The 15,838-nt window shown below is 44.0% G+C and overlaps 1 protein-coding gene across 2 annotated transcripts in view; it reads left to right on the top strand.

Annotated features, from left to right (window-relative positions):
* RPH3A (rabphilin 3A) overlaps positions 1-15,838 on the top strand; it is a 231,665-nt gene that overhangs the window by 124,816 nt on the left and 91,011 nt on the right. Inside the window, exon 3 of one of the 2 annotated variants that reach the window (XM_063454213.1) lies at positions 2,108-2,119. The exons of the other annotated variant lie outside the window; for it this stretch is intronic. Within the exon in view, the coding sequence (XP_063310283.1) occupies positions 2,108-2,119 (12 nt within the window). The remainder of the gene's footprint in view (positions 1-2,107; positions 2,120-15,838) is intronic. 2 annotated transcript variants of the gene reach the window in all.

The raw sequence follows: 15,838 nt of genomic DNA, 5'->3' as shown, positions 1-15,838 counted from the left end.
TTTTGCACAGATCACCTACATTGCAAAGACTTCTCATTAAACTGCACTGGTAGTCTGTGATTAGACAGACACAGAAAGTCTGGGCTGGAGAATGGCAACGCTTTCCGTTTCAGGTTTAAAACTACAGGGACCTAGCACCCAAACCACTGCATTAAGATTAAGTGGTCAGGGTGCCTATAGAGTCCTTTTAAATGATAATGTAATGTAGGACAGTGGTTCATGTCTGCATGATTGTAGTGTGTAAGGGTAGTGTAGAGGTTAGGGGAGGTTCACATGTATATCCTAGTACTAGGATATACATGTAAACGTGCTCTCTGACAAGTGCAAGGTGAGTAAGTCCCACTAATATCTGGGATATGTATGATTCAGGTTAAATTACCTTATTACAGGCCCCAGACTACAGAGAGGTGCTCCATGGGTTATTACCCATTCTATATGAGTATAAACACATGGATGATATCGCCATGCTATGCATGTTCCTAAACCATTGTGTGTGTGTGTGTGTGGGTATCTCTCTATACAGATCAGTTTATATCAATTAAGACAAAACTGGGGCAAAGTACTAAATCAGGACATATTACTGTAAAGAGATGGAATATTTCTGCAAATTTTTATACATTTAGTACTTCTTATATAACATGTTCCCATCATAATTATGACTGTGTCAAAAATGGAAACTCAGGGCAGCATCCTAATTGTAGCAGAAAATTAAAAATATAAAACATGACTTATTTGCAATTTATAGGCTCTGGAGTGCCTGGGATTTCTGTGGAATCTAGGAATTGCCTCATTTAACTTTTTTTTTGACAATTTTATTGAAATGCAATAGATCAAACTGAAATATGATTATTAATTGAGAATAACAATTAAATTCAGGTTAACATTTAGTGTTTCATTAAGCTAATGGCTTCATGAAAATGTTACTGACTTGATGAATAACTCAGTAGGTTAAATGTAATATCTTTTTTTTTGCATTTTTTCCCCTCTGTCTCTAGAAGTCTTTTAATTAATGCTGCTTGATTCTATCATTTGAATCTGTTTGTAATTAAAGTATACCTGTCAATAGTACTTTTACTTCTAATCTAATGAAAGAGCATAACAATTCATTTATTCATAATGTTAGCAGAAATGCTAGCAAAAAATCTAGTTTTGAAAAGAAAATGTTTAAAAATCACAATCTATTATCCACGTAGAGATCTCTGTTCTACACTAGATATATTGTAGTTGCTGTGATTATTCCAGGTATCTGCTTCTTGCTATAGAGTATAGAAATGTAGTGACCATAAATTCACACTATTATTCCAATGTTAACCTCTTATGTAATTTCTAATTTTTATCAACATTCTGATTGTGGTCGTGTATTGTAATATATGTATTGTCACTAAAATGTAATAAACATTAAACATGCAAAACGAAATGTAGTGACGCAATTTTGAGATCATTCTGGCTATAAAGCCCTTATGTTTCCAAACATCCACAGGGGCATGAGGTATGTGTTGCATTATTGCATTTTCATATTTATATGTTGACCATCAAAATATAAAAATATCAAAACATCAACTAAAATGGTAAATCAAAACAGTCACCAGAAATACAACTAAAAATTGCATTTCAGGGCACCTTACCCTGTATTTTTAATATGAAATAATCAGTAAAAGTAATTAGCATTTTTAAAATTTAAGCATTGTGCATTTTACAACCTGCTATTTGATTAACAAATTACTACCAGAGCGAAGTACAGAAAAAAAAAAATGTATTTTTAATTCTGTAGTAGTATTTTTATTGTGATGGGTCAGTATGTGTGTGGTATGTTAATTTAATCGATTATGAAACTGTCAAACATGTTTCATGTAAACAAACACCTCATTTGCATTTTGTATGGTTTATGGTTTGTATGGTTCACTTTAAAGTCCTCCTATCACAACTTGATTCATAGTTTAGTGAAAATCATATGCTTTCTGGAAGATAACCATTCAGGTACAAAGATTCAGTGGTATTCAATGTTACCGACTGTCTAACGTTTTGCACATCTATTAATAAAATGACCGGTTCCTGCTATATTTCTGATGTTTTCTTTTCTCCTATTTCACCCTCTGCTTTCCAACAGTGAAAAGGGACAGTAAGTATTACTACATTTTGTAAATGTTTACTTTTATGTAAATTGCAGATATTTTAAGTCAATTTTTATTAGAAAAAAAGTGTTCTGTTAATGCTAACTTTTTAACTTAATACTTATTGCTAATGGGATGTTGTCTAGATGTAATTTAACATGAGTAATATAATGGATTTTCTTTGTATTTCATTTTTTCTTTACCTTTTGAGACACAAGGTTATAGAGAATTTAGTGATTCATAATACCAATCCAATATACAAAGGAATATATGGATTTATATGCATCAAAATGCACGGGATATTTAGCGATTACCATTCATATAACAACAGTATTGATCTAGCAATATGTCTGAAGCACTGATGTGTAACCTGTTATATTGGGTTTAACCAATAGAATCTGAATCTATTTCAGTAATTATGAAAATTATGACTCTCGCATGAGGAGAGGAGGGGGGGGAGGGGGGGGTTGTCAATGGACAAAACAAGATTCCTACATACTGCATTCCCCAGGGTTCACAGTCTTAGAGTAAAGGGGGGAGGAGAGGGAAGGTTCATCCAATGGACAAACTAGGCTTATGCCTTGCGGGTAGGATTTCTCCCTACAGTGGGACCCAGGTATGTAAAAGAAGGATAAAAAAAGAATCTTTTAAAAACATATACATATATAAATTAAACGTTAAATCCATCTTTTACTTTATACCCACCTCCACCAATATTTTAGTGCTGCAGTCAACCACGATAGTCGTAACCACCTAAGGATCATAGAGCATTTACAACCTTGCTAGGCACACGGTAAGTAATTTCTGGGTAGCCCAAATCATCGGTCAGACCAGCGAGCATATAAGCCACCACAGTGGGGCCAGTTAAATATCCACGAGTAGGTCAATCCAGCACACTCACTGAGGCAACAGCCTCCTCACGAAACCTCATGACACAACCATAGCTATGATTCACACCACTCCACCTATCCATCATAACAAAGCGGATACCGTTCCGCCCACATACGTCACGAGAGAGACCATGAATATCTTACACCACCAACGACACCCACGTGGTCACCCCCCTCTGTTCACATAATGTAGGGGATCACTCCCCATAAGGTCAGGGCCTAAACACTCGACAAAGGGCCTTCAACACCCTATAGAATGGTAACTTAACTAACATCACACGTATTCCTCTTCCAGAATGTCGCATGCCTCAGATATAGCAGCGGATATCTCCCCACCCTGCACCCCTGCCAGAACCTTCAGCCAGGCCAGACCAAGCACCCTGGCCGAGAACATAGAGACAGCTAGCCCGGGATTTCTACATTCTTGGACCATTCCCAAGATCGCTGGCGAACTTAGGAGAAGGGGCATCCCATACCCCGCCACGGCTCGCAAAGCAGAACTTTATCACTTATTAAACACTAACCCCGACACCCCAAGACCAGGGACTAGCGCACAAGGGAACTACGGGAATACGTCAGGATTCCAGGCCACCATGTCAGCCCTATTGTCGTTCGTTAATCTCATTAATGAGAGATTGGAGAAACTTGAAAACCAAGTGCCAATTATCCCCCCGACAGAAAACTCCGCCACATGTCCATCAACAACACTGACCCTATGTAATAGCACTTACCAAATACCTACACCAACTGCCTCACACATCATCATGCCCGCCCACTTAGTTCACCAGAACATTAAAAAAGACATACTAGCAGGGAAGGAGGTAAACCTAGTCTCCCTTCCAATCGCAACACAAGACGTGGTCGAGAATAAGGCTTACAGCTACGGGGACATTTCCGTAGTTCCAGGGACCCCAGGCTTAATAAGAAGTTATCAATCCATGACTTTGTGATAGCATTTGGTCTGTACAGGGACGTTATATGCTCCACCTCCCTTCAACGCAGGGAGAAGCTCGACCTATACCTCCACAAATTGGTGGACTTTGGTAACAAGTACGGAGGCTACTCTTTCTAATGATTATCTTAGATTATTCTCAGCGAAGGCGACGGCAGCAGCATTGATCCGAATTTAACATACGCTCCAACTGAAGCCAAATAGACATGGAGCTGTTCTGCCGCCACCTCGCTGGCCTCAAGCCTCCATCTTGTGCCATATGTGCGTCTACGGCACATGCCACTAATCTGTGCCCCAGTGATCTTAGCTTACCTTCTACCAGCCAAACCGAGCCCATTCCCTTTAAATCAGACAGGACAATCAAAAACAAACTGGGCAGGCCCATTGTGTTCCTGGGCAAAGCACAGGTATGCAATAACCTCAACGCTGGAGGTTGTAGCTTCAGCAATTTAGAGCACACGCCAAGACGATGTGTCCCAATAGAATGTTCCCCAAACAATGACTCTCCAAATTCACAACGTTAACCTTACGTATTCTCTCTCAAATCACCCCTCCCAGACTTGGTACAATTCCTTATCACAGGGTTCACTGAAGGATTCCACATGGGGCTAGTGGCACTCCCGGGGGGCACCTTAGAATGTAAGAACCTCCAATCAGCCACCCTAGACCCAGACACCACAGATATCCTGCTCACGGCCGAACTTCACCACGGGTTCATGATTGGGCCTTTCAAACACTCCCCTTACTCCAACTGGAGAACAAACCCAATCGGCATAGCCACGGGCAAATTTAATAATAAAAAATGTTTAATCATCAACCTCTCTGCACCTCATTCCTCTTGTGTTCCTAGTCTCAAAGCACTCATACCATGAGGGGAATACTCGCTACAGTATGCCACAGTGGACAATGCCATGGGAGCAATCTTGAAAGCTGGGTCTGGCACCTTGTTAGACTCAGACTCCCCCTGGTCACCAGGGCCGACGCAGTGGCCCACATAGGGTTCGCAGCCATATATCAAGATCAGTGGATCACGCCTACTGCACCTTCTAACCGAGGCCCCTCACAACGACAACATTTTTCCCATCGACATTCACGCCAGAGCAGACTTAATCATGTGGGGTAGATTTTTTCTCATCCTGGAATTGGAAATCAATGTATATACCCTCGCTAGACGCAGACTCCCCCTGGTCACCGGGGCTGACACAGTGGCCCACACAGGGTTCACAGCCATATATCAAGATCAGTGGTTCTGAGACCTACAAAAAAATGACCATTGCGATTTTTATTACTTTAGAGCTTTGCAATGCACTCATATATTCATGTACAAAGATAGATATGGGCTGCGCCACAGGGAGTAATAGGATATAGTCAATGACAGGAAGTCCAGTTATATAAAAGGAAACCTTTAGGTTTACACCAAATGGTATCTTTATGGTATATTCAACGAGGGATGTGTATTTGTATCTTGTAATACCTTTTTTATTGTACTAATATAACTACATTCTCTACTTGAACACTATATATATATATATATATATATATATATACATACATACACAAGTTCGACAGAGTTTGACAAATCACAGGGGATTTGTCAGCCCTTTTCTAAGCCGCGCAGGAAACATTAAATTAAAGGCGGCCGCAGCAGGGAGTGAACAAGCTTACTGATACACACATGCTTACTACAGACAAGCTCACTGACACACACGCTCACTACAGACAAGCTCACTGGCACACACACACACACAAGCTCACTGATACACACACATGCTCACTACAGACAAGCTCACTGACACACACATGCTCACTACGGACAAGCCCACTTGCACACACAAGCTCACTACAGACAAGCTCACTGACACCCCCCCACACAGACTGACCCCCCCACACACAGATTGAACCCCCACACTGACAGACCCATACATACATACAGACTGCCCCCCACACACGCTGACCCATACACGCACGCATACTGACCCCCCACACACATACTGACCCATTACCTACACAGACTGACCCCTCGACATACACAGACTGACCCCTCCACATACACAGACTGACCCCCCTCCCCACATAGACTGACCTATACACACACAGGCTGACCCCCCTCCCCACATAGACTGACCTATACACACACAGGCTGACCCCCCTCCCCACATAGACTGACCTATACACACACAGACTGACCCCTCCCCACACACACAGACTGATCCATACATACACACAGGCTGACACCCCCACTCACACACACACTAACCCCCACCACACACACACACACACACAGACTGACCCATACACTCACATACTTACCCCCACACAGACTGGCCCATACACACACGCATACTGACCCTCCCACACACAGACTGACCCATACACACACACTGACCCCTCCACATACAAAGACTGACCTCCCAACAGACAGACTGAACCCCCGCCCCACATGGACTGACCTATACACACACAGACTGAGCCATCCCACCCCCCCCACACACACACAGAGGATAACAGTATGATCCAGCATGTAGAATTGTGTAACACAGAGGACTGATAGGTAACGTATACCGGACCTTAGAATGGCCGGACTAACGTACCAAAGATTAGTCAGGAATAGCCGAGGTCAAGGGATACAGAAAGAGACACAACGATAAGGAAAAAGCCAGGGGTCAGGGATGCCAGAAAACAGGGAAGTCAAAATCAATGCCAAAGTCAAATAACCAGAATCAATAACGCGCTCTCGGACAACCACAAGGGAAACCACAACAGGGCACTGAGCAAGAGAACTGGGCCTAAATACACCGCCTGTCGATCTGATTGGTTGTAACTGGCCTTTGACCCCAACGGCAGTTACCAGGTTCCTATTTGCATGATTGCTGCTCAGCACAAACCCTCCTGTGGATTGATTGCTGCTTGGCACAACTTTTTCTGTCAGGACAGTAATGTTGCTCGGCACAACTTTTCCTGTCAGAACAGTAAATACCATTAATCACATTTTTATGTGCGGATGAATACGTGACACATACATACACACAGACTGACCCCCCCACACATACAGACTGAACCCCCACACAGACTGACAAATACACACAGATTACCCCCCCACACAAACTGACCCCATGCACACACACACTAACCCGACCCACACAAACTGACTGACCCATGCACACACAGACTGAGCCCCTACACAAACTGACCCAAACACACACATACTGACCCCATCACACACAGACTCCACACCCCTGTCCCCCCAACATTGACGCCCTTGCAGTGGTACCTGACAAGGGTGCCCGTAATCACAAATATTGTTTTCTACAGTTGGACCCTCTCTGACTGCAGTTTGGCAAAATATTATTCTTAAGGGTTTTAAGTTCAGTTAGTACCAAATTCCAAGAGATCAATTACAAAATAATTTTACTATGTTATCAGATGCCAGATACTCTTCTCAGGATTTCACCAACAACGTGTTGCATGTTTGAAGATGTGCAAAAAATAAGTCGCAAGAGAGTGCTGAGGACGGAAGACAGCTTAATTAGCCTGCCCTTCGGTGGATCCCCGCTCAGTTCTCAAGCTGGTTTTAGCTCATCTTGTGCCATCTTAGACTGATTCCACCCAAAAGGGCAGAACAGATCCAAAATACAGGCCGGCTCTCTCTGCACGAGAGATACAGCAACCCCAGACGATCGTTTCAGCCTTGTTAGGCATCATCAGTGAGGCATAGCTGATATCTCTCTAGGCACTGTGAGCAAGGGGTCCACGTCTGGATTACCCTTTAAGCTTGAGGAGAGCAAAAAATAAGTTGCAAGAGAGTGCTGAGGACGGACAACAGCTCCATTAGCCTGCCCTTCGGTGGATCCCCGCTCAGTTCTCAAGCTGGTTTTAGCTCATCTTGTGCCATTACAAAGAAAACCAGACCATGCATCTTAGACTGATTCCACCCAAAAGGGCAGAACAGATCCAAAATACAGGCCGGCTCTCTCTGCACGAGAGATACAGCAACCCCAGACGATCGTTTCAGCCTTGTTAGGCATCATCAGTGAGGCATAGCTGATATCTCTCTAGGCACCGTGAGCAAGGGGTCCACGTCTGGATTACCCTTTAAGCTTAAGGAGAGCAAAAAATAAGTCGCAAGAGAGTGCTGAGGACGGACAACAGCTCAATTAGCCTGCCCTTCGGTGGATCCCCGCTCAGTTTTCAAGCTGGTTTTAGCTCATCTTGTGCCATTACAAAGAAAACCAGACCATGCATCTTAGACTGATTCCACCCAAAAGGGCAGAACAGATCCAAAATACAGGCCGGCTCTCTCTGCCTAGAGAGATATCAGCTATGCCTCACTGATGATGCCTAACAAGGTTGAAACGATCGTCTGGGGTTGCTGTATCTCTCGTGCAGAGAGAAATTGCTGGCATTTCGGATCTGGACTGCCCGTATGGGTGGAATCAGTCTAATATGCTTCAGAGATGTTCTCTCTGTAATGGCACAAGATGAGCTAAAACCAGCTTGAGTCCTGAGCGGGGACCCACCGAAGGGCAGGCTATTTCAGCTGCTGTCCGTCCTCAGTGTACTCTTGCGACTTGTTTTTTGCTCTCCACATGTTTGAAGATGTGTTTCAGAAATTTGTACATTTATCTACATTTCCATTTGGTGTTCCTGCCCTGTTGTTGCTTCTCTATTGGTGAATGTTAGAGGTACTATCACAGAAATGTTGGATGACCCATCACTTTTCAGACTTCAGGATGTCGCAGTGCTTTTCCAGATATTTATATTTTGTTTTTTACTTTTTACTAAACCTGGCCAAATTTCCAAATACGGCTGTTTTGGGAGTCCTCAGAAATACCTTCCTTTAAAATGGTGGCTTTCAATGTTAAAAAGTCTTATAGGCTGTGTTTGTGTGGGAAAAAATCTGATGGAAAAACATACACCTTGTTATACTACCACACTGACACCCCCATCCCCACATTAATGGTATGACATAGAGTTGATGAGTGACATTAGTCTTGCCTACCTCATACTTCTTGCTTGGGATCTTGCATGTAAGCCATAGTTTATTTTATTTATTTTCATGTCTACCCAGCACCTCCGTTCTTATAATATTTTCTACTTTACTTCACCTCCGCTTTCTCATCCCCTCTTAAACTTATTGGACCTTACCTTTGATTTGTTTTTGTTTTTTTAACACTGCCATGCGAACCTATCAATACACTGTTTCTCCATTCTGAGTTTTATGCGTCTAAGAATATGAATCATATTCTTGTAACTGTAGTTATGCAACTGCTTTATATAACTCTGTGGATGACATTGTATGCGTTTGCTGTTGGTCTATTCTACCGGTATCCTTTTGTAAATTGATAAAACTTAAAAAAAATAAAAAATAATAAAAAATAAATAAATAGGGGGGTTGTGGATACTTCTGGACTCCAAATTCTGGAATCCAATTTTTCACTGGCTTTTGGCTAAAATAGATGATATAAAATAGATGAATATATAACCATAGCATACTATTTTGCAAAAAAGCATCCATATTGCATCATTATTATTATCAATTTTGGAACTTTTTTTTTTTTTTATAATTATCTTCTGAATCTGATACCGAACAACATCTCTAGGTAGAGAATTTCTCATCGCCATACTGTAAAAAAAATAATTTCCCAAACCACTGATTTAGATTGAGACTTGACTTACATTTTCATTACTAAAAAATTGTCATAAACTGATATCAAGTTAACCTGGTCATGTGCATGATGTGGTCAACTGAGCTGACACTCCTAGAAAGGAAATCAGTGATCAGCAGTATATTTGAGAACTGGGACACAAGAATGTACAAACAGAACATGTCATTCTTAGCGACTAGCTCATACAGTAGGAATGGGTTAAATCTTTTAAACAACATCGCACAAAAGTGCAGAATATGACAGTTTTCTTTCCAAGTAAATCACATTTTGCGCATATTGCTCAAATGGCTGGAATGAAATTGTTCTGCAGTGTATGACATATTTTTATTTCACTGTGCTACAATGTTATGATTCATTCCTGATGGGAAAGAACATGATTATAAAATGAAATTGGGCAAAATTATACGAACTGCCACCAAATGTGTTCATACACTTGGAGGTAATTTTCAACTGTATTTCAGCTAACTGCAGTGTAGCAAAGTTAATATACAATAATAATCATATTTGTATATGTAGGTGTGCAGTAATAGTCCTTTATAATCACATGAATACATAATGGGCTATTCAGATAAGGACCATAAACTCAAAAATTTGCTAAATCATTTCTTTGTGGAACCATAGCTTGAACTAGCCGAACCATTTTCTTTTGAGTAGGCTATTATTCAAAAATTGTAATGCCCTTCATATGGGTGGCAATTATTTTCTTATTTAAAAAAGGATTTTTTCAAATGAATAAGCCTTAATTTAATAGGTGGAATAATCTGTTCAATACGGAATGCAAATGTACCAGTGTTTTCCCTATAGACTGTAAGCTTGTTTGAGCAGGGCCCTCTTAACCTATCATTTCTTGTAATTGTCCTATTTATAGTTAAATCCCCCCTCTAATAATATTGTAAAGTGCTACGGAATCTGTTGACGCTATATAAATGGCAATAATAATAATAATTCCTGCTCTGCTGCTTAACAGGACATTATAAAGCAAATGAGGACAGAGAAGGACACACATTTTATTCTTTATCAATTTGGCAGTCTATCAAATCCCACCTCTCTTCACATTGTCAAAACAGCATCTGCTCTTCCACCCCTCAATTAAAGAAAGTCACAGACAGGTCACTTTGTTACTGCTTAGCATAACAACAATTTTTTTTTTTTTATACCTCAATGTGTATTCTAAACACATAGTTAAAGGTTACTCTAGGCTCCAAGATCACTCAATTGATTCGAAGCAGAAATCCACCTCCAGCATCATTCGTTAGCGTTAGAGTTAGAGTTCTGAACGGGCTCATGTCAATTATGTACATATTTCTATTGCATTCACTTGCCTGAGAGTGGTCAGCTAATGCTTTCAGCCATTGAATAGCACACAGGTTCATCTACTGGCTTCTGCAGCTTGGCAGAAGCTGGAAGTCACCTTGTAGGTAAGAGGACAAATCATTGCAAAACAGTTTGCCCCATTACCAGGGAACAATGCCAGGTTACTCGTTTGCCCCATTACCAGGGAACAATGCCAGGTTACTCCAAACATCATAGCCACTAGAGCGGGCTGTAATGATTATGATGCTTGGAGTAACCCTATAATTGGCAGCAAGTAGCAATATTACAAATGTTATCACCAGCAATCTGTACAAGAAAAAAATAAAAAAGAAAGAAAGAGATTGTCTGCAGGCCTTAATGTCTACTTGGAAATGACAGATGTTTAGTAAGTCAATTAGGAGATCTAGACTTAATGGCATGTTCTGAACATTTTGATCTAGATGAAAACAGTAAATACTGAAGGATCATACTTATGACTAGTTTATTTATCAAAGTGGTTATAGAGGTCAGGTAGAGTAAGCAAGAAGAGAGGGATCTTTACATGTCAAATAAAAATGAAAGGAACACAGCAAGCACCATAACCGCTATAGTGCACTGTCACCCTGGCACCACCACTGTGTAGGTGGCCAAACCATTTTTTAGATTCTTTTTATTTAACAGTAGCATAAAAAAAGGTGTTTAAAAGGTGTTAAAAGGGTTATTCATAGCTGGTCCTGGGCGGGCGCTCTGTGAGTAGAGGCACATCGCGGCACTAGGCTCCGCCCCTCTTACTAAGCCACATCCTTTGTTTTAAGCTCCCCCCTCCCTGAAGACCCCCAGAGCTCCTGGAAGACTGCACAAGAGAGGAGGGGGTTAAAGAGTGCAGAGAAAGGGAGGTGGCTAAAGAGGGCACAAGAGGGGAGGCGAAAGACAGCACAGGAGAGGAGGGGGCTAAAGAGGGCACAGGAGGGGAGGAGGGGCTAAAGAGTGCAGAGGAAGGGAGATGGCTAAAGAGGGCACAGGAGGAAAGGGAGGTGAAAGACGGCACAGGAGAGGAGGAGGCTAAAGAGGGCACAGACAGGGAGGGGCAAAAGAGGGCACAGGAGGGGAGGGGGCTAAAGAGGGTACATAAGGGGAGGAGGCTAAAGAGTGCACAGGAGGGAAGAAGGGCTACATAAGCGGACAGGAGAGGAGAGGGGCTGAGATGGGCCAAAGACACACAAAGAGGGGCTGGGGGCACAAAGACACACAGAAGGGCTGATGGGACAAAGAGTATCATAGAAGCACTTGGGGGGCAAAGAGACATAGAGGGGCTGGGGAAGGGGAAAAAGAGACACACAAAGGAGTTGGGGGAGAAACAGATACACAAATTGGCTGCGGGAGAAAGATGCACACAGAAGGGCTACAGGGATGAACAGACACAAAGAAGGGCTCGGGGGGGGGGGGGGGACACACACACACACACACAAAAGGAAGGGAAAAAAAGAGACATACAAAAAGGTTAGAAATAGATGCCTGCTGGCGTAAGAAAGAGGCCAGCCACAGTTGCCCGCGCTAGCCAGCCGGCTAGCCACAGCAGCCAGTCTGCCTGCCAACCAGCCACAGCAGCCTGCCATTCACACCAGCCAGCAACAGTAAATAAGTTGAGAAGAGACAGCTTGAGGGTATCACAGAGCTTTGTTACATCACTATATTGTGAATGGGGGCCAACATTTTAGAGAACACAATCTCCAGGACCTTTAGACTCTGTTGTAGTCTCTAATGGGGTCTTGAGGGGACTCTTATTAATATACAGTTTACATATTTGTGGAATTAATATTTTTGAAAACATAAAAAAAAAATGGGGGTGTTTTTTACGCACACTCAGACACAGACTGCATTCCCTGCATAGACGCAGACACATACTGCATCCCCAGCACACACTCAGACACTCTTCACTACACACATTGCATAGCATAATGGATGTTGTTGTGTTTTGGTGTGCATGCCTTTGGTGGGGGGGGCATTTCATATTTTTTTATTTTTTACGGTACACCTGAGGTGGAGTATTGGGCAAGCTTAATTTCAATTATAGGAGGGGTTATCAAATGTATTTTTGGGTTGAAGTCCCTAGTTCACATAGCAACACCCCTGGGAATGGGATAGAGCCAAAAGTGGAAGAGAATGGTGAGATAATTCACACAGGGACATTTAGAAAAATAACAAACATATTGCTGAAAATAACAATGCATGTACACACAGTAATGTCCAGTGAAGGACACTCATACATACAAATATAAACACACACGTCTTAGAAATACATTCTTGCACTTACTAAGACATTTCATACAAATATTCAAAAACTGCATCTGTACACATTAATATTATACACAAATATTCATTTGAATTCATACACATCAGTAAATACATTTCTGCATTCCAAATACATTGAGTCTCTGCAAGATTAACCCAGCTTACACACTGTTCATTCAAAAACAGCTGACAAGCTTTCTGAGAACAAGATGGCACTGGTAAGCAGGGGCGGACTGAGAACCCTCAGGGCCCCCGGGCAAAATAAATCAAGGGCCCCCTTACAGGCCCCACCCATACTCTGCAGCAAGCGCCACCCATGTCCTGCCTCCATGCACCGCCTCCAGCCACACCCTACACAATCTTTAGACACAAGGAACAAAAGTGCAATAATCCCTTCAAGGCCCCAGTAGAGACTACAATTGAGGGCTAATGGGCCATAGAGGGGGGTCTTTCTAGCAGAGGCTATCTCAGTGTCCTTTAGAGAGTGTGTTAGAAAGAATCCCCTCCAGGCCCTATTAGAGACTACAATGGAGTCTAATAGGCTTGGAAGGGGGTCTTTCTAACAGAGGCCATCTCAGTGTCCCTGCTGGAAACAGTCGCCTCCAGGCCCCAGTAGAGACTACAATTGAGGGCTAATGGGCCATGGAGGGGGGGAGTATTCTAGCAGTGGCTATCTCAGTGTCCTTTAGAGAGTGTGTTATAAAGAATTTCCTCCAGGTCCCATTAGAGACTACAATGGAGTCTAATGGGGCCTGGAGGGGGGTCTCTCCAACACTCTGGTTCCTATTCACAATATAGCAACACAACATAGCTCGCTGATACCTAGGCCAAGTTGGCTCCTCTTACCTTAATTACTGTTGTTGGCTGGCAGTCTGTGGGCTTGCTGGAAGGCTGTGTGCTTACTGGCTGCGGCTGGCATGCTGTGAGCTTGCTGGCTACTGCCGGCAGGCTGTTGGCTTGCTGGCTGTGGCTTGCTGGCTGGCAGGCTGTGGCTTGCTGGCTGTGGGTGGCAGGCTGTGGGCTTGCTGGCTGTAAGCCTAACTGGTGGCCTGTGGGCTGGCTGGCTGGCTACTGGCCAGCCTATGGGCTGGCTGGCTGGCTGGCCGGCCTGTGGGCTGGCTGGCTGGCCTGTGGGCTGGCTGGCTTGCTGGCTACTGGGGCACTTGGAGATTATTTAAAGAAATAATCCATGCACAATAACCACTACTGCTCTGTGTAGTCGTTATGGTGCCAGGAGGGCCGGGCCCCCCTCCCAGAGTAAGTAGTCAAACCGTTTAAGAACAGTTTGACAACTTACCTGGGGTCTGCTGGGATATGAGGCTGTTGTAGGGTATAGGAACAGTGGTGCAATGTGTAAGGGGTGCAGTGTGTGTGTGAAAGGTTCAGTGTGTGTGAGGGGGTGTAGTGTGTGTGAGGGGGTGTAGTGTGTGAATGTGTAGGGTGTGTGGGGCAATGTGTGTATGAGGGGACTGTGTATGTGTGTGGCAATGTTAGTATGGGGGGCTGTGTGTGTATGGGTGGGCAGTGTATGTGTGTGTGAGGCAATGTGTGTAAATGTGTATGGTGTGTGTGGGGGCAGTGTGTGTGTATGGGGGGCAGTGTGTGAATGTGTATGGTGTGTGGGTGTAGTGTGTTTATGGGGCTAGAGTTCACTCTCACCACTGCAACCACCAGGAATCTCTGGTGGTCACAGTGTTGAGAGTGAACTCTAGCCCGTAGCTCCAGGGCTAGAGTTTACTTTCGCCAGAGCCGTAACGTTGCCGTGGTAACCGCGGCAACGATCTGTGCTCGCGCAAGAAGGACCCAGAGGAGCTGCAGGCTGAGCTCCCGGGTCCACTCTTCCTCCCTCCCCTGCCGGCTGCCCGCACGGTGCCTGCGGACAGGGGAGGGGGCAATTGCCCTCCTCTTACTCCCCCCTACCCCTCTTCTTACCCCCCCTCCCCCTCTTCTTACTCCTCCCTCTTCTTACTCCTCCCTCTTCTTACTCCCCCCTCTTCTTACTCCCCCCTCTTCTTACTCCCCCCTCCCCCTCTTCTTACTCCCCCCTCCCCCTCTTCTTACCCCCTGCTTACTCCCGCCCCCTCTCTTCTTACCCCCCTCCCCTCTCTTCTTACCCCCCTCCCCCCTCTTCTTACCCCCCTCCCCTCTTCTTACTCCCCCTCTCTTCTTACTCCCCCCTCCTCTCTTCTTACCCCCCTCTCTCTCTTCTTACCCCCCTCTCTCTCTTCTTACTCCCCCTCCCTCTCTTTTTACCCCCCTCCCTCTCTTCTTACCCCCCTCTCTTCTTACCCCCCTCTCTTCTTACCCCCCCTCCCTCTCTCTTCTTACCACCCTCCCTCTCTCTTCTTACCCCCCTCCCTCTCTCTTCTTACCCCCCTCCCTCTCTCTTCTTACCCCCCTCCCTCTTCTTACCCCCCTCTCTCTTTTTACCCCCCCTTTCTTTTTACTCCCTCCCCTCCCTCTCTCTTTTTGCCCCCACCTCCCCTCCCTTTCTCTTTTTGCCCCCCTCCCTTTCTCTTTTTGCCCCCCCTCCCCTCCTTTTCTCTTTTTGCCCCCCCCCTCCCCTCCTTTTCTCTTTTTGCCCCCCTCCTTTTCTCTTTTTGCCCCCCTCCCTTTCTCTTTTTGCCACCCCTC

This window comes from Pelobates fuscus, chromosome 5 (genome assembly GCF_036172605.1).
Source record: "Pelobates fuscus isolate aPelFus1 chromosome 5, aPelFus1.pri, whole genome shotgun sequence".
NCBI lineage: Eukaryota > Metazoa > Chordata > Amphibia > Anura > Pelobatidae > Pelobates > Pelobates fuscus.
This window is presented reverse-complemented; position numbering and strand designations above follow the sequence as displayed.